The following is a 19501-nucleotide window of genomic DNA, read 5'->3' as shown; positions in this document are numbered from 1 at the left end:
GTTTAACTTGGATTTAAACTTGGAGAGTGGTCAGTTTAGATGAGCTATTACCAGCAGGACAGTGGGGTGGGAGGAGGTATTGTTTCATATTCTCTGTGTATATATAAAGTCTGCTGCAGTTTCCACGTATACATCTGATGAAGTGAGCTGTAGCTCACGAAAGCTCATGCTCAAATAAATTGGTTAGTCTCTAAGGTGCCACAAGTCCTCCTTTTCTTTTTGCGAATACAGACTAACACGGCTGTCCCTCTGAAACCAATCATTTAGATGACTCATTCATATTTCTGATCAGGCGGCGTCACGGCCGGCCCTGCCCCGCCGGGGTCCTTCACGGCTCTCCGGCGCAGGGCGGGGCCTGCGGGGCGCCGCGTCGCGGGCGCATGCGCAGACGGGGTGACTTTGAGGCCGGCGGCCGAGGCTGGGCTGGGAGCAGGATGCTGAGCAGGCTCATGGGGCCCCGCTACGCCCAGCTGCTCCAGAACTGGTGAGGCGCGCGGGGGGCCCCCCCCCCCTCCCTCTGGGGGAGCCCCCGCCTGGCAGTGGGGCAGTGACCTGGGGAGCGGGGGGGATACGAGGGGGGTTCTCCGTTTGAGATGCTTAAAAAACCCGACCTGGCCTGCAGCGCTATCAGGAATCATAGAATATCAGGGTTGGAAGGGACCCCTGAAGGTCATCTAGTCCAACCCCCTGCTCAAAGCAGGACCAATTCCCAGTTAAATCATCCCAGCCAGGGCTTTGTCAAGCCTGACCTTAAAAACCTCTAAGGAAGGAGATTCTACCACCTCCCTAGGTAACGCATTCCAGTGTTTCACCACCCTCCTAGTGAAAAATTTTTTCCTAATATCCAACCTAAACCTCCCCCACTGCAACTTGAGACCATTACTCCTCGTTCTGTCATCTGCTACCATTGAGAACAGTCTAGAGCCATCCTCTTTGGAACCCCCTTTCAGGTAGTTGAAAGCAGCTATCAAATCCCCCCTCATTCTTCTCTTCTGCAGGCTAAACAATCCCAGCTCCCTCAGCCTCTCCTCATAACTCATGTGTTCTAGACCCCTAATCATTTTTGTTGCCCTTCGCTGGACTCTCTCCAATTTATCCACATCCTTCTTGAAGTGTGGGGCCCAAAACTGGACACAGTACTCCAGATGAGGCCTCACCAATGTCGAATAGAGGGGAATGATCACGTCCCTCGATCTGCTCGCTATGCCCCTACTTATACGAGGAAGGCGCTCAGAAGTCCGGTAGCGTAATTACCCTGGGAGCCGGCCACGAGGGTTGATGGGCAGAGCGTGTAGTCGGCTAACGTGAAGCCCTCGGTACGCCTGACGCTGTTTTTCTTTAGTTCAGCTCCTAGAAGGGGGGGGGGGGGGCAATAATAGTCACAGGGGCGCCACTCCGTGAATTTTGGTAAGTTGTCACAGGCCGCACGTTGCTACTGTGTTAATGGAAAGGGGTGCAGGGGCTGGGAGAGTGTTTGGGTGCAGGAGGGGGGTCTGACCTGGGGCAGGGGGTTGGGGTGCAGGAGGGGGTGTGAGGTCTGGGCTCTGGCCGGGAGGTGCTTGCCAGAGGCAGCTCCCAGCCGGCAGCACAGCGGGGCTCAGGCAGGCTATCTGCATGCCATGGCCCCACGCGGCTCCCAGAAGCGGCTGCAGCTGGCTGCTGGTGGCACGTCTCTGCCTGCCTCTTGGTGGGAGGGGGGCAGCAGGTCTCCATGTGCTGCTTGCGCCCACAAGCACTGCCCCCACTGGTTTCTGGTGCTGGGGGTGGGGGCAGTGCGCGCGGAGCTGCCCCTTCCTCCCCGCGAGGGGCGCGCAGAGACATGCCAGCAGCAGCCTGCCACTTCCAGGAGCAGTGTGGGGCCACGGCAGGCAGCCAGCCTGCCTGAGCACCCTGCTGCACCAGGGGACTTTTAGCGGCCCAGAAATCATGAGGGGGCAGCCAAAGAACTTGGCGGGCTGGACAGAAATGTTCGATGGGCCAGATCTGGCCCATCCCTATTCTAGAATGTGGTCAGAGCTACTAATTTGAAGTGAGGGGAAAATTACAGGCAACTTTGCTATTGTCAGTGTCCTACTGTGAAACAACTCCCTTTAAAAAAAGAAAAGGAGTACTTGTGGCACCTTAGAGACTAACCAATTTATTTGAGCATGAGCTTTCGTGAGCTACAGCTCACTTTATCCGATGAAGTGAGCTGTAGCTCACGAAAGCTCATGCTCAAATAAATTGGTTAGTCTCTAAGGTGCTACAAGTACTCCTTTTCTTTTTGCGAATACAGACTAACACGGCTGCTACTCTGAAACTCCCTTTAGTTCGGCTAATATAAGTCCTAGCTCCAGTTCTAAATATGCTACCCAGCTAACATTCAGTGAGCCAAACTGTGTGTTAAATAGGCTAAAACATAGTTTCCTAACTCTAGCTTTCTCTCTGCCTAAGATGCAACACATTTCAAACAGAAATTATTTTGAGGAAGTTCTGTGTTACGCAGGAGGTTAGACTAGATGATCACGGTAGTATCATCTAGCCTTAGAATCTATGAATGTCTGACCACGTTGAAATATAATTTGGGCCAGGCCATTTTCTGGCTTGATCATCTCTAGCGAGATGCAGGGATTTAGATATTCCTGTACAGTGTTTCCAGCCCAAACCCTGCAGTGATGTGCTAGTGCATGAGAACCAAGAGAACCAGAAACTGAAACTGGCTACAAATAAACATGACAATGTGGATGAGGTAATGTCTTTTATTGGACCAAGTTCTGTTGGTGAGAGAGAAAACCTCGGCTGTCCAACATCCTGGGACCGACAGGGCTACCACAACACTGCATACAGATAAGCATGGGCCAGCAGAAATAAACCAAGCTGAGTGGATTGTAAATAGTGAAAAAAGCAGAAATGCCACAGATAAGGGCACTATTTGTAATTTTCTAGTATCGGGTTAAGCTTAACCCTGAGTGAGAATCATAGGGTTAGAAGGGACCACAAGGGTTATCTAGTCTAACCCCTTGCCAAGATGCAGGTAGACTTGGGCCTAACTGTGTGACTTTCTCTTCAAGGTCGCAGCTAAGATTTCTTCTTGAGTAAACAGTCTTGGCAGGTGTTTATTGCTAAAGTAGCTGACAAACATTTAGATATGTAGAAGAGGCATGGTTGTGTGTCTGTGTTCTACAGGACCCCCACATTGACCACATGGGGCACCGTAGGCGCTGTGGGATTGGTGTGGGCGACAGACTGGAGACTGATCCTTGACTATGTTCCCTACATTAATGGCAAGTTTAAGAAAGATGATTAAGCTGTTGCTCTTCCTTCTAATGGTAAGTTTTCTGTCTTGTACTTATCAGAAATAACATGCATACATTTTGTGATTACATGCCATTTTATGTGACCTCCAGTATAGAATCCAGCAATTTGAAACTAAATATTCTGTCCAATAGTTAGTCCCCAAAGAGAACTGTTGCACTTTATCATGTAATTCTTTCTTGTACTGAAAGTAAGAAATGGCATCATGACAATAATCTTGATAAGAACTTGCCCAGCCCAGATATGCTATCCGTGTACCTTAGTAGAAACTAGCCAGTTTATTTTAAATTACATTATTTTAAGTTACATTATTTTTCAGAGTGAGCCAATGTGGTCTAATGGATTTTTATCAGCGTAAGTGTTCCCAGCTGTAAAATAGAGAATACATATATCATAAGGGAGTTGGCAGGATTAGTCAATACTTTATAGCTTCGAAGTGCTATACAGCTTCTACAGATGAGCTCGTAGTAATCACAAGTCTCTTTGTAACGTGCTATTCTGAGAAATACACACATTGCATGTTCTGAGTTGATGTGTATTTAACTTCCTCACCCTATCCATCTCTTTCAGGTCTTACGGTACTGAATGGGAGTAGCTTGAGAGTTTTTGAATTTAGGAAAGGAATAGAAACAAATGAATTTATTTATAGAATTGAAAGTAATTCAGGACAGTATCAGCCAAATGGTTTTTGAAAAAAACTGAACTGTCATTCCATATCGCAACAAATTAGTGGGCGCTACATCTATTTGTGGATATCAAAGCTAGGATTCAGGATCTCATTAGAGACTGAGCTTTAGCAGTACACATACTTAGTAAGAAGAATGTGTTGGTAAATACGTTCCTATTCTATCAGTTCATGGGATTAAAATACTCTCTCTCGAAGTACAATTTCTGTGTTGTTGTAGGGCTTCTTTTAATGGACCCATTTGCCTCTAGTCTTGGCTAGAAGACCTTAAAGATGTAACCAGCTTTCTGGACAGGGACAATGTGGATGCTTTTTCCCCAGTTAAAAGCTCTTTATTTCATATAATATACTATGAGATAGAAATGAAACATGCTTCACTTAAGCTTTTACAGCATATTGATTATTCTTGGTCATAGACTGACACTCCATAAATCTAAAGCAGTGTTTCTCAACTGATGGGTCACAAAAGGCAATCAAGGGGGTTGTGAGACATTGAAAATTTTCTTGCATTCTAAAGCAAAAGAAAATCTCTCTCCCTGCACACACTTCCATAGCAAGCATTTGTCAACCTTTTGGAACACATGCAAATTATGTAGGTTTAATGTTGTTACAATATTTACTTTCTTTTTCATAGTAAATGTAAAGGTATTGTGAAAATTTCTCTTGGAATAAGGACTCACCGACCTGAAAAGGTTGAGAAACAGTGATGTGGGGGGCGTTCTGCATCATGGTATTTATTTCAGTGGAAGACACAATTGTATTTATGGTGCTTGATCCTATGGCATCTTGGGAGAATCTCCATGTATTAAACACTATTGATTGTGAGGGGATTTGAGAGTCTGAAAACACAGAACACATCATTAGAAACTAGAAAAAATTGCCTTTTTTCTTTAAAAGGAAAATCTTACTCTTTGTCAGAGGTATTTGTGAGAGAGAGTGGTTCATTTTTGTCATTCCCCTGTGTCAAAACATTTAGCAAAAGTGCAATTTCCATTAGCAGCTTCATGGGAAAAAAAGACCAGCCCATAATGGGAGCTAGAGTGTTAATGTGGGATTAATTTATTTATGAAAGTTGATAAATTGCTCTAGAAACTTAGTGCATTAACATTCAATTGCTCTGCTAATTGTTAAGCCTGTTGATGGAAATGGTCTATAAAGTTGCTCTGCAGAACCTAAGTTATGTAATAACCCTTCACTCCACTTAAAAAAAGGGGTGTTGGGCAGTAAATATATGAAAGTGGGTGAATGTGAGTGATGGTTTCAAGAACATGTCAAATACTGGCATTGCCATGAGGCACATTCAACTTGTATTATACATGTTGCATTTAGAAACAGAAGAGTAATCTACAGTTGTAAGAACAGGGAGAAATTGGTTATGAATCTGAAAGTGGAAGGCAATTTGGGTGAAAGTGACCATGAAATTACAGATTTAATGATTCTAACAAAAGGAATGAGCAAGAGCAGCAGTATAAGGACAATGGACTTCAAAAAACCAGACTTTAACAAACTCAGAGAACTGGTGGGTAAGATCCTACGGGGAGCAAATCTAAAGCAGCTCAGGAGAGCGGGCAGTCTCTCAGGGACATGTTGTTAAGTGCACAACTCAAAACCACACCTGTGTGAAGGAAAGATAAGAAGAATAGTGAGAGGCCAATATGACTCCATCAGGAGTGCCTTAATGACCTGAAAATCAAAAAGGAATCCTACAAAAGGTGGAAACACTGACAAATTGCTAAGGAGGTGTATAAAAGAATAGCACAAGCATGTAAGGACAAAATGAGTTAGACCTAGCAAGGGACATAAAAGGCAATAAGAAAAGGTAATACATTAAGAACAAGAGAATGATGAAGGAAAGTATAGGCCAGGGGCGGGAAAACTTTTTGGTCTGAGGGCCACATCGGGTTTCCGAAATTGTGTGGAGGGCCAGTTAGGGGAGGCTGTGCCTCCCCAGACAGCCAGGTGTGGCCCTGCCCCTGCCCCCTCTCTGACCCCCCCTCCCCCCCGCTTCTCACCTCCTGACGGCCCCCCCCGGACTCCTGCCCCATCCACCGCTCCCTGTCCCCTGACTGCCTCCCTGCCACCCTATCCAACCCCTCCTCTCATTCTTGACTGCCCCCCCCCAGGACCCTTGTCCCATCCAACCCCCCCCCCCCTTCCTGACTGCCCCACCGGGACCCCTGCCCCCATTCAACCCCCCTGTTCCCCACCATCTGACCGCCACAACCCCTATCCACACTCCTGACCACCACACAAACTCCTCTGCCCTCTATCCCATGCTTCCTGCCCCCTTACTGCGCTGCCTGGAGCGCTGGCAGTGCTACAACCGTGCCGCCCAGGGCACCAGGACAGGCAGCCACGCCACCGTGCAGCACAGAGCACTGGGCCAGGCCGCGGCTCTGCAGCTGCACTGCCCGGCAAGAGCTTGCAGCCCTGCTGCCCAGAGCATTGCGCCGGCAGCGCAGCGAGCTGAGGCTGCGGGGAATGGGGGACAGCAGGGGAGGGGCTGGGGGTAGCCTCCTGGGCCAGGAGCTCAGGGGCCGGGCAGTAGCGTCCCGCGGGCCGTAGTTTGCCCACCTCTGGTATAGGCCCTCTACTTAGCAGGGAATGAGAGCTAATAACTGATGACATCAAGAAGGCTGAGGTGTTTAATGCCTGTTTTGTTTCAGCCTTCACTAAAAAGGTGAATAGTGACCAGACAGTCAAAGATAAGAGGAAAGAACACAAACCAAAATAGAGAAGGAAAGATTAAAGACTATTTAGATAAGTTAGATGTATTCAGGTCAGCAGGGCCTGATGAAATGCATCCCAAGGTACTTAAGGAATTAGCTTGAAGCAATCTCAGAACTATTGGCAATTATCTTTGAGAACTCCTGGTGGATGGGTGAGGTTCCAGAGGACTGGAGAAGGCCCAACACAGTTCCTATCTTCTAAAAGGGGGAACAAGGGGGCCTTATGAATGTTAGCCTGACTGTTCTATAATTATTAAGTGGAAAGATATTGGAACAAATTATTAAACAATCAATTTGTAAGCACCTGATGATAGGGTTATAGGGAATAGCCAATATGGATTTGTTAGGAATAAATCATGCCAAATACCCTCATTTCCTTCTTCAGAGGACTAGCCTATTAGATGGGGGGAAGCTGTAGACAGGATTGTTTTGATTTTAGTAAGGCTTTTGACACAGTCCTGCATGACATTCTCATAAGCAAGCTGGGGAGGTGTGGTCTAGATGAAGTTACTATAAGATGGGTGCACAACTGGTTGAAAGACCATGCTCAAAGAATAGTGATCAGTGATTTGCTATCAAACAGGGCAGACATATATAGTGAGGTCCCACAGTGGTCAGTCCTGGGTCTGATACTAGTCAATATTTTCATTAATGAGTTGGATAATGGAGTGGAGGGTATGGTTATAACATTTGCAAGTGACATCAAGCTTGGAGGTGTTGCTAGTATTTTGGAGGATAGGATTAGAATTCAGAACAACCTTGATAAATTGGCGTATTGGTCTGAAATTAAATGATCATGCAAAGGTATTAAGGAATGAAAAATCAAATGCACAAGTACAAAATTGGGAATAACTGGCTCGGGGGTAGTACTGCTGAGGAAATCTGGGGGTTGTAGTGGCTCACAAATTGAATGAGTCAACAGTGATGCAATTGTGGAAAATGCTACTAGGATTCTGGGGTATATTAACAGCAGTGTTGTGTGTAAGACAAAGGAGGTAATTGTCCTGCTCTGCTCAGCACTGGTGAGGCCTCAGCTGGAGTCCTGTGTCCAGTTCTGGGTGATGCACTTTAGGAAAGATGTGGACAAACTGGAAAGAGTCCAGATACAATAAAAAGTTTGAAAAGCATACTTACGGGGATAAGTTTTAGAAAACTGGGCATGTTTAGTCTTGAGGAAAGAAGACTTAAGGGGGACCTGGTAACTTGTCTTCAAATATGTTAAGGGCTGTTCTAAAGAGGATTGTGATCATTTGTTCTGGTTGAAGGTAGGGCAAGAAATAATGGGTTTAATCTGCAGTAAGGGAGACTTCGGTTAGATATTAGGGAAAATCTTTCTACCTATAAGGGTAGTTAAGCTCTGGAATAGGCTTCCAAGGGAAGTTGTGAAATCCCTATAGTGGAGATTTTCAAGACTTGATGAGTTTTTGAGGTCCCTTCCAGCCCTTTCTAGGATTCTATGATATCAAAGCACACAGGGCACCTATCTGGTTCCATATTATCATTAAACGGACTTTTAAAATAGCAACATAACTGTACTTCTCGTTTCCCTTACTTGTCCTTGTGTCACTAGAAACTCCTTCTGCATGGATCTCTGAACTTTTAGATCTTGCAGTCCTTTGCATTGACTGCCATGACACTTTGCAGGAAGCGTTGCTTATTAACTGTTTGTTTTTATTGTAGGAAGCATTTATGGGCTGGACTTGGTGTATTGGATCCCTTCTTCCTCTCGGAGACCCTAGTCTGATGTGAATTTGAAATGCTCATTGTGGACTTCAGGAGAGGCTGTGATGTTACTTTATCTTCTACTGAACAGTTATGAACAATCAAATTTAATTTAACATGCTGGCTGCACAAATGTGTGAACTTGCTTCTGGGTCACTTTCACAGGCGGTCTCATTCTGATGGGCTGAATTCATAAAACAGATGTACAAAATAAATCATAAACTGAATAACTTTTGTGATAAATGTTTACCTTTCCTCTTGGAAGCTATTCTAAAAAATGAGATCTCCTTTGGGCTGTATATTACCAGCCTTTGGCAGCCCACTTGGGTTTTGTGGTATATGTTAAACTTACTGCATTCATGAGTCATAAATTTGTGAGAAATGACTCTGGTCCTCAAACCATTATTGCAGTAACCTGGAACCAATACCTGTGGACTCCTCTAATGGTTAACTTTCCATAATTGAGGCTGTAAAGTAGCATGTTAACTATCGATTCCACTGACTTAGTGTAGATAACTTCACTATCCTACTGGCCATTTCAGTACAACTAAATTGATGTAGTGTACCTTACCTTGTGAAAGATAAATGTGATGGAACGATATAATATCAGAACACTTATTAGATGGAAATGGATCGAGCAGTTAAGGGGAGATGGAGTTAGGATTTGTGGTAGCCCTGTCCTTTGCTCTCAACTCAAAGAGCAGAAGCTTCAAACTTGACAAGAATGTCACCTTAATTGCTCAAGACTAAAAATATACCCTCTTCCAGGGCAGTTTATGAAGGCTCGTTCTTGCACACACACAGCAGCACAGATTTTCTTTCAGTTTTTAATCTTTAATTCTGTCCTTCAGAATCTTGCATGTGGTGAATTACTTGGAGTTTTTACAAAAAGAATTATTTTTGCGAATACAGACTAACACGGCTGCTACTCTGAAACTTAGAGTTTTTAACTAAACAATTTTGAAGATATATCCATATTTGGATGCTGTTGAGGTGTTGTTTAGTTCACGGCTGAAGGATCTAATTTGCAAGTCCAGGTCTGAACTTCAGGCTGCAGAGTGACCAGCACCTGGGCAATTTTTAATTTAAATGGATCCTTGAGAGAGGGGGGAAAACAAAATTAAATGTCAAACATCCAGTAAGGCAGTATTAAGGCTGAGAAATTAAATATGCTGAACCTGACTTCCTGAAGTAGTGTTAACTCAACATAGTTATAGCCATATAATGCAGGTTAAAATCCTAAAAAACAATCATAAGGTCTCTAACCACACTAACCTCCATGGAAACTTAACCAATGTGCCTGAAAACTGCCATGTATCTTGTCAAGGTAGAATTTTTCTCACCGATTTCTACAAAAGAAGCACTCCAGTTTTAAAAGTTTCTTAGTATTTGGCCTTAAAGGTCAAAAGTGGTTTGATTTACAGACTCCATACATGTGTGACTGATCTGCCTGATCCAAGAGTATCATGCAGAAGCATAGGGAGTGATGAGCTAATTTTGATGCTCAAGGGGTGGGGGGAGGGAGAGGAATAACACATCTGATGAGAAGTGTGTGTGGTCCAGTAGAGCTTGTGAGCTCTAGACTAAGACCGTGAGGGAGCTGCTGTGGCTTGGGCTCCTTGGAACTACTGCTATTGATTCCTTACATTGCCATTTGCAACAGCAGCTTTAAGTGCCACAACCCCATTTGAGTGCAGAAAACTCCCCAAAGGTCTGTATTCCCTTCTTAGCATGCTCTTCTGTTGTCAAAACTCTGCTGCTTTTTCCAATACCATATCTTTTGTGAAATCAAAGCAGCAAACTCCTCTCTGCTCCATTTTACCTGCGTTTACATGTTTAATTACATATCTAGGGTGGGTATGCTTATAAATATTACTGCTGATATCTAATAGGACAAGATATCTGATAGGACTAGGTTTGCCGGGGGATGGGGACCTAAGCGCAGGGGGAAGTGGGATAATGGGAGGAAATACAAGGAGGAGGGTACAAGATGAGAAGCCTCCTGATCCCTGTTGAGAAAGCAGGGCAATCAGCTAGTTATCATAGGTGCCTGTACACGAATGCAAGAAGCCTGGGAAACAAGCAGGAAGAATTGGAAGTCTCAGCACAATCAAGGAACTAAGATGTGATTGGAATAACAGAAGCTTGGTGGGGCAGTTCACATGATTGGAGCACTGTCACGAATGGGTATAAACGGTTAGGAAGGACAGGTACGGGAGGAAAGGTGGAGGAGTTGCATTGTATGTAAGAGCAGTATGATTGCTCAGAGATCCAGTATGAAACTGGAGAAAAGCCTGTTGAGAGTCTTTGGGTTAAATTTAAAGGCGAGAGCAGCAAGGGTCATGTTGTGGTGGGTGTGTGCTATAGACCACCAGACCAGGAGGAGGAGGTAGACGAGGCTTTCTTCAGACAACTAACAGAAGTTTCCAGATCACAGGCCCTGGTTCTAATGGGGGACTTCAGTCACCCTGACATCTGCTGGGAGAGCAACACAGCAATTCACAGACAATCCAGGAAGTTTTCGGAGAGTGTTGGGGACAACTGCCTGGTACAAGTGCTGGAGGAACCAAAAAGGGGCCGTGCTCCTCTTGACCTGCTGCTCACAAACAGGGAAGAATTGGTAGGGGAAGTAGAAGTGGGTGGCAACCTAGGTAGCAGTGACCATGAGATGGTTGAAAACAACAAGGAGTCCGGTGGCACCTTAAAGACTAACAGATTTATTTGAGCATAAACTTTTGTGGGTAAAAACCCCACTTCAGATTTATGCTCAAATAAATCTGTTAGTCTTTAAGGTGCCACTGGACTCCTTGTTGTTTTAGTGGATACAGACGAACACGGTTACCCCCTGATACTTGAGATGATTGAGTTCAGGGTCCTGACAAAAGGAAGAAAGAGTAGCAAAATATGGACCCTGGACTTCAGAAAAGCAGACTTAGACTCCCTTAGGGAACTGATGGGAAGGATCCCCTGGGAGGCAAATATTAGGGGGAAAGAAGTCCAGGAGAGCTAGCTGTATTTTAAAGAAGCCTTATTGAGGGCTCAGGAACAAACCATCCTGATGTGCAGAAAAAATAGCAAATATGGCAGGCAACCCGCTTGGCTTAACAGAGAAATCTTCGGTGAGCTTAAACTCAAAAAGGAAGCTTACAAGAAGTGGAAATTTGGACAGATGACAACTAGGGAGGAGTATAAAGAGATTGCTAGAGCATGCAGGGGTGTAATCAGGAAGGCCAAGGCACAATTGGAGTTGCAGCTAGCAAGGGATGTGAAGGGTAACAAGAAGGTGGTCAGGGAAAGTGTGGGACCCTTACTGAATGGGGGAGGCAACCTAGTGACAGATGATGTGGAAAAAGCTGAAGTACTCAATGCTTTTTTTGCCTTGGTCTTCACAGACAAGATCAGCTTCCAGACTGCTGCACTGGGCAACACAGTATGGTGAGGAGGTGACCAGCCCTCTGTGGAGAAAGAAGTGATTAAGGACTTTTTAGAAAAGCTGGACATGCACAAGTCCATGGGTCCAGATCTAATGCATCCGAGGGTGCTGAGGGAGTTGGCTGATGTGATTGCAGAGCCATTGGCCATTATCTTTGAAAATTTGTGGCGATCAGGGGAGGTCCTGGACAATTGGAAAAAGGCAAATATAGTGCCCATCTTTAAAAAAGGGAAGAAGGAGCATCTGGGGAACTGCAGACTTCATCTCAGTCCCTGGCAAAATCATGGAGCAGGTCCTCAAGGAATCCATTTTGAAGCACTTGGAGAAGAGGAAGGGGATCAGGAACAGTCCACATGGATTCACCAAGGGCAAGTCATGCCTGAACAAACTGATTGCCTTCTATGACGAGATACCTGGCTCTGTGGATGAGGGGAAAGCAGTGGACGTGTTGTTCCTTGACTTTAGCAAAGCTTTTGACACCGTCTCCCACAGTATTCTTGCCAGCAAGTTAAAGAAGTATGGGCTGGATGAACGGACTTTAAGGTGGATAGAAAGCTGGCTATATTGTTGGGCTCAACGGGTAGTGATCAACGACTCAATGTCTAATTGGCAGCTGGTATCAAGAGGAATGCCCCAGGGGTCGGTCATGGGGCTAGTTGTGTTCAACATCTTTATTAATGATCTGGATGATGGGTTGAATTGCACCCTCAGCAAGTTCGCAGATGACTCTAAGATGGGGGGAGGGGTAGATACGCTGGCGGGTAGGGATAGGGTCCAGAGTGACCTAGACAAATGGAGGATTGGGCAAAAAGAAATCTGATGGGGTTCAACAAGGACACTGCACATTGGAAGGAAGAAACTTATGCACTGCTACAGGCTGGGGACTGACTGGCTAAGAAGCAGTTCTGAAGAAAAGGACCTGGGGATTACAGGGGACGAGAAGCTGGATATGAGTCAGCAGTGTGCCCTTGTTGCCAAGAAGACCAACGGCAAATTGGGCTGTATTAGTAGGAGCATTGCCAGCAGATCGAGGGAAGTGATTATTCCCCTCTATTTGGCACTGGTGGGGCCACACCTGGAGTATTGTGTCCAGTTTTGGTCAACCCACTACAGAAGGGATGTGGACAAATTGGAGAGAGTCCAGCGGAGGGCAATGAAAATGATTAGGGGGCTGGAGCACATGACAGATGAGGAGAGGCGGATGGAACTGGGATTATTTAGTCTGCAGAAGAGAAGAGTGAGGGGGGATTTAATAGCAGCCCTCCCCTGAAGGAGGGTTCTAAAGAGGATGGAGCTCGGCTGTTCTCAATGGTGGCAGATGACAGAACAAGAAGCAATGGTCTCTATTTGCAGTGGGGGAGGTCTATGTTAGATATTAGGAAACACTATTTTACTAGGAGAGTGGTGAAGCACTGCAATGGGTTACCTAGAGAGGTGGTGGAATCTTCATAATCTCCCTAGAATCATAGAATATCAGGGTTGGAAGGGACCTCAGGAGGTCATCTAGTCCAACCCCCTGCCCAAAGCAGGACCAGTCCCCCAACTAACTCATCCCAGCCAGAGCGTTGTCAAGCCTGACCTTAAAAATCTCTAAGGAAGGCGATTCCACCATCTCCTTAGGTAACCCATTCCAGTGCTTCACCACCCTCCTAGTGAAAAGGTTTTTCCTAATATCCAACCTAAACCTCCCCCTTTGCAACTTGAAACCATTACTCCTTGTTCTGTCATCTGGTACTGCTGAGAACAGTCTAGATCCATCCTCTTTGAAACCCCCTTTCAGGTTGTTGAAAACAACTATCAAATCCCCCCCTCATTCTTCTCTTCTGCAGATTAAATAATCCCAGTTCCCTCAGCCTCTCCTCATAAGTCATGTGCTCCAGCCCCCTAATCATTTTTGTTGCCCTCCACTGGACTCTTTCCAATTTTTCCATGGCCTTCTAGTAGTGTGGAGCCCAAAACTGGACACAGTACTCCAGATGAGGCCTCACCAATGCCGAATAGAGGGGAATGATCACGTCCCTCTATCTACTGGCAATGCCCCTACTTATACAGCCCAAAATGCTGTTAGCCTTCTTGGCAACAAGGGCACACTGTTGATTCATATCCAGCTTCTCGTCCACTGTAACCCCTACATCCTTTTCTGCAGAACTGCTGCCCAGCCACTCAGTCCCTAGTCTGTAGCGGTGCATGGGATTCTTCCATCCTAACTGCAGGACTCTGCACTTGTCCTTATTGAACCTCATCAGATTTCTTTTGCCCCAATACTCTAATTTGTCTAGGTCCCTCTGTAGCCTATCCCTGCCCTCCAGCGTATCTGCCTCTCCCAGTTTAGTGTCATCTGCAAACTTGCTGAGAGTGCAATCCACGCTGTCCTCCAGATCATTAATGAAGATATTGAACAAAACCGACCCTTGGGGCACTCCGTTTGATACCGGCTGCCAACTAGACATGGAGCCATTGATCACTACCCGTAGAGCCTGATGATCTAGCCAGCTTTCTATCCACCTTATAGTCCATTCATCCAGCCCATACTTCTTTAACTTGCTGGCAAGAATACTGTGGGAGACCATATCAAAACTTTGCTAAAGTCAAGGAATAAATAACATGTCCATTACTTTCCCCTTGTCCACAGAGCCAGTTATCTCGCCATAGAAGGCAATTAGGTTAGTCAGGCATGACTTGCCCTTGATGAATCCATGCTGACTGTTCCTGATCACTTTCCTCTCTTCAAAGTGCTTCAAAATGGATTCCTTGAGGACCTGCTCCATGATTTTTCCAGGGACTGAGGTGAGGCTGACCAGCCTGTAGTTCCCCAGATGCTCCTCCTTCCCTTTTTTAAAGATGGGTGCACTACATTAGCCTGTTTCCGGTCGTCCTGGACCTCCCCTGATCGCCATGAGTTTTCAAAGGTAATGGCCAATGGCTCTGCAATCACATCAGCACCTTCTTTAGCACCCTCGGATGCAGTGCATCCAGCCCCATGGACTTGTGCTCGTCCAGCTTTTCTAAATAATCCTGAACCACTTCTTTCTCCACAGAGGGCTGGTCACCTTCTCCCCATGCTGTGCTGCCCAGTGCAGTAGTCTGAGAGCTGACCTTGTTCGTGAAGACAGAGGCAAAAAAAGCATTGAGTACATTAGCTTTTTCCACATCCTCTGTCACTAGGTTGCCTCCCCCATTCAGTAAGGGGCACACACTTTCCTTGACCACCTTCTTGCTGCTAACATACCTGTAGAAATCCTTCTTGTTACTCTTAACATCTCTTGCCCTAGCTGCAACTCCAGTTGTGCTTTGGCCTTCCTGATTTCACTCCTGCATGCTCAAGCAATATTTTATACTCCTCCCTGGTCATTTGTCCAAGCTTCCCCTTCTTGTAAGCTTCTTTTTTGTGTTTTAAGATCAGCAAGGATTTCACTGTTAAGCAAAGGTTTTGCTGCCATATTTACTATTCTTTCTACGCATTGGGATGGTTTGTTCCTATAACCTCAATAAGGATTCTTTAAAATACACCATCCTTAGAGGTTTTTAAGGCCTGGCTTGACAAAGCCCTGGCTGGGATGATTTAGTTGGGGTTTCAGTCTATAGGTGCTCCCTGTGCAGTACCTGTTCTTTTGACAAAGGAGTGACAATTCCTGAAGCCCAGTCTACAGAAAAGCCACCTCTTGAAAGATGCCAGTTTCTGAATAGAAGCTGGGATAGTATGATGTGGATGGGATGAGGTCAGTGAGGACTACAGAAAGTATCTTCCAGTAACAAATGCCATAGAATTTAGGCACTTCGAGAGGCAGGTAGACGTTGGATTTGTTTATCTTTGGCTGTACAGAAACACAAGTGGCTGAGCATAACATTTTCAATGATGGCTGCATATCTCAAATTAGCATTTATGAGTTGGCAAAAACTAATTATTTACATTTTTGCTACTCTTCAGGCATCAGGTGCAAACCTTTATTAAAGTTCTTCCAGTAATTACTGGCTACATGGCATAGCCAGTCTTTCCAAGTTGACTGTCTTAGTGCCCTTTCTTTAAAATATCTAATCCATATGTCAAGTATAATCGTATACAACCAAAGTGCTGAGAGACCATGGTCTGATAGGAAAATAAAAATCCTAACCCTTGCAAACTTGAAATACTCCACTAGGGGGCATATTCATTGTTCGACTGATGCTAGCTGGACTATAACCAAAAGGCTAAAAAGATGTAAAACTCTACTAAAAACTATGAAGGTGGGAGGGGGAAGATATGCAGCTCTGTTTTTTTAAAATTGTATATCTTTAAAATAGCTTTTTTAAAAAGGTCTTGGAATGTACCCAATGAAATCCTCGCTCTTCTTTGCATGAGTGTTCCTGCACATTCCACTCTTGGAGCACATGCACCCAAGACTGGATTCTCTTTGGCTGGCAGCGTCCATTGAGGCTGTGCCTGTGCCCTTGATCCCCTTCTTTCCCTCTCCCCCACAACTCATGGCATAAAGGGTAAAATGAGCCCAAATGCCTCTTTGTTCCTTTCTACTGCCCGTAGCTGTGAGATGTAGCCTCTCGCACTGTCCACTGTTCTTGCCACTGTCCAATTAATCTGAGATGTAGAATTTATTAGTTTAGTTACGTTTCTTTTTGCCCATTGCTGGCAGTTAGCAGAGGGCACAAGACTCAGTCAGGGCTCTGTCAATGAAGGGCCATAAGTCAGAGATGAGCCTTGCCTATATCTCAGTACAGATACCTAAGGCAGCACCTGCTAAGTATCCGCCTCTTGGCACCAATCTCGGCACCAAGTTCCTCAATACCCAGTACCTATCCATCAGCCACATCTTTGGCAGTGACAGTACCCATCACACAGTATCAACTGCTTCTTTACCTGAGACGTCAGTCCAACCTCTCTGGCACCAAAGGACTGCTCAGGGCTGAATGATACGTTGGTGGGGCTGATACCGGCGTTGCCATTACTAGAGAGGCTCAAGTAAGTCTTTACAAAACTCCCTACTGTAGTGCCTCTGGCTGGCTAAGGAAGTGACCCCTATACCAATCTTTCTGGTGCACAGGTGGAGTGTTCCTGACACATCTGTCCCTCCTTGGAGGAGATATATTCCTTCTCATCCCCTGAACATAGCAGGGAATTGTTCCCTACCTGTCCTTCATCACCCCCTAGGTAGCTCAGCAGGAGTCAGGGAGGAATTGATGAGAGCTAGGAAGAGATCAGGTCCTTATAAGGATCACCCCCACCTGGCATCTCCTGATGTGCCCTCCATTGCATTACCCATAGACGGGCCATACTGGTCCCGCTGGGGATGTTCAGAAAGCCAGCATCCTCCACTGTATCTAGAGTCATGTCTTTCTCACCAAAGAGGCGAATTCAGCCTCCACAGATAACTTGTCTCCATCTGTAGCTGCTGCAGAGGCAAGAAGAGGAGAGTGAAAAGGGGGCATTCTCCTGAGCAGGAGCATCAGATCTAGGCTCCAATATTCTCTTCTTCCCCTGATGAGGCGGTCAACCCACTTTCAGCAGCATTGGCAGATGAATTCAAACTCCTCCAAGACTTGATAAACCAGATGGCTGAACCCTGGACGTTTCTGTGGAGATTATAGCAGAGAAGCAACATAAACTCTTAGATATACCCCACTCTGTAACTCCAAGAAAAGAAGGTTGGCCATGTTGACCATTTATGGTCTGTTGGAACTCACCAATAAATCTGGCACATGCCTTCTCAATCTGCTATCCAGGAAAGCGGACAGAAAACATCAGGTCCTTGTGATCGTGTGACTCGCATTTCAAAGTGCTGCCGCGGGAGCACTCCCGCAACAGCGCTTTGAAATTTCTAGTGTAGCCATGCCCTAAGCTAAGAGTAACCCTGTGGACCTCATCCCAATTTCCTGCCCAAAGTGGTTTAAAATTCCACATAAAGCAGTCCATTCACCTCCTGGTTTTCTTTCCTAAGGCTCTCTACCCCTGCTGAAGTGAAACTTCATACACTAATTGCTGTGAGAATGTTGACTTTTTATTTGGATAGAACAAATCCATTCAGGGACACACCTAGACTATGTGATGTATTTTTCAGACAGAGTCAAAGAGCAACTTATATCCACTCAGATCTTATCTGAGTGGGAATCAGACTGCATAAGAATTTGCTACAAGTTAGCCAGGAAAAGCCCCTGGCCATAGCAGAATTCATTCCACTAGGGCAGTGGTTTTCAACCTTTTTCATTTGCGGACCTCTAAAAAGTTTCGAATGGAGGTGCAGACCCCTTTGGATGACAGATTGAAAACCACTGCACTAGATTGATTGCATCTGTCAAATTTCAGTAGGGCTATCCTGAAATCACTCTTCACGTAGAACTCTTCATTCCCACCTCCAAGCAAACAGACACCAAGAGTGAAATCTGTGTGGACAGTCACATGAAGAGAAGAAAGAAGAGTTACTTACCCTACAGTAACTATGGTTCTCCATGTGTTACCAACACAGATTCCATGACCCACTCTCCTTCCCCACTAATGTGGAGTCCTATTCCTAAGGGATTCTATATTGGCAAAAGAACTGAGAGGCAGTCGGGCCCGCTCTACGCTTTATGCCCTTGAGAGAGGGGAACAAGAGCATCTATGATGCAGACATGGCCTCAGTGCCCCAGTGGACTAACCAAAAAGAATCTGCTTTTGAGCACATAGGGCGTATTCACACCAACAGTGGAATCTGTATGAACAACACATCTCAAAGAACCACAGTTACTGTAGGGTAAGTAACCATTCTTTATTCATCATGATGGGAAAGTTACTGCTAGAGCTGGTAATAGTATTTTTGTGGAAACGTGTTTGGACAAAATGACTTTTCACCCAAAACAAATATTTTTGCAGAAAATACTTATTTTGGTCAAAATGTTCTGGGTTTTTTTTGTGTCAACGAATGTTTTTCAGTAAAAGTTTCAAGTTTTTGTTTGTTTGGTTGGTTTTATTTTTTTAACCAAAGACCTGAAGATATTTTTATTGTACATTTCCTGTAAAAAGAACTGGCATTTTTCGATCAGCTCTAATTACTACACATATCTTCCAATCCACTCATGCAGGCTTTCTGGAAATAATTGTAGAGCAAGACATTTCATAAGTACCTACAAAAAGAAACCAGTGCTACATACAAAACTATTTTTTTAAAAGCCCCTCTAGAGAGTGAATGCCTTTAGAAAAAACAGAGAGCTCAATGCTGCATTAATCAGAGGCAGAGTAGTCATAGATCTTAAAAGATAATAATCTCTCCCACCAAGAAGAAACAAATACATATATTAATCAACTATCCCCCAGAACATAAGTTGTTAGCCTCTACAGTAGTTTTGAACTCCTGTCACATTAGGCTGGACAACTTGAGCTCAACATGCTTGGGATACTGGATTTTTCCTGCCCTTTGGACTTGCACATAATATATGCTGCTCATATCCTTCCTTGATCTCCTGCTGCTTGCCATATAAGGTAAGTGGAAACCAGTAAGAGAGCCATATCTTTTTTTTTTTAAAGTAATATGAGTAAAACTACCAAAAGCCTCCAGACCAGCTGTTCTACAGAAATAGGTAGAGGAAGTAATGAATGTTTAAATAGGACTGTGGTCAGAAGGATCTGAGTGACAGTTGGGGATATATTTCAGAGTAGCAGCTGTGTTAGTC

The 19501-nt window shown here is 45.0% G+C and overlaps 1 protein-coding gene across 1 annotated transcript; it reads left to right on the top strand.

The window, feature by feature from the left end:
- Window positions 1-335: 335 nt before the first annotated feature.
- On the top strand, window positions 336-8660 carry UQCR11 (ubiquinol-cytochrome c reductase, complex III subunit XI). The gene is made up of 3 exons (XM_048831050.2): window positions 336-484; window positions 3166-3308; window positions 8389-8660. Exons 1-2 carry the CDS (start codon window positions 381-383, stop codon window positions 3284-3286), a joined length of 225 nt encoding a protein of 74 aa, XP_048687007.1. The 5' UTR covers window positions 336-380; the 3' UTR covers window positions 3287-3308; window positions 8389-8660.
- The last annotated feature ends 10841 nt before the right edge of the window (window positions 8661-19501 follow it).

This window comes from Caretta caretta, chromosome 25, assembly GCF_965140235.1.
Source record: "Caretta caretta isolate rCarCar2 chromosome 25, rCarCar1.hap1, whole genome shotgun sequence".
NCBI lineage: Eukaryota > Metazoa > Chordata > Testudines > Cheloniidae > Caretta > Caretta caretta.
Note: the sequence above shows the minus strand (reverse complement) of the source record. Positions and strands in the feature narration are given on the sequence as shown.

Coding starts and splice junctions, on each gene's coding strand:
- UQCR11 (XM_048831050.2), top strand. CDS start 381: ATGCGCAGACGGGGTGACTTTGAGGCCGGCGGCCGAGGCTGGGCTGGG. Junction 485..3,165: donor GCCCAGCTGCTCCAGAACTG/GTGAGGCGCGCG, acceptor TGTGTTCTACAG/GACCCCCACATTGACCACAT.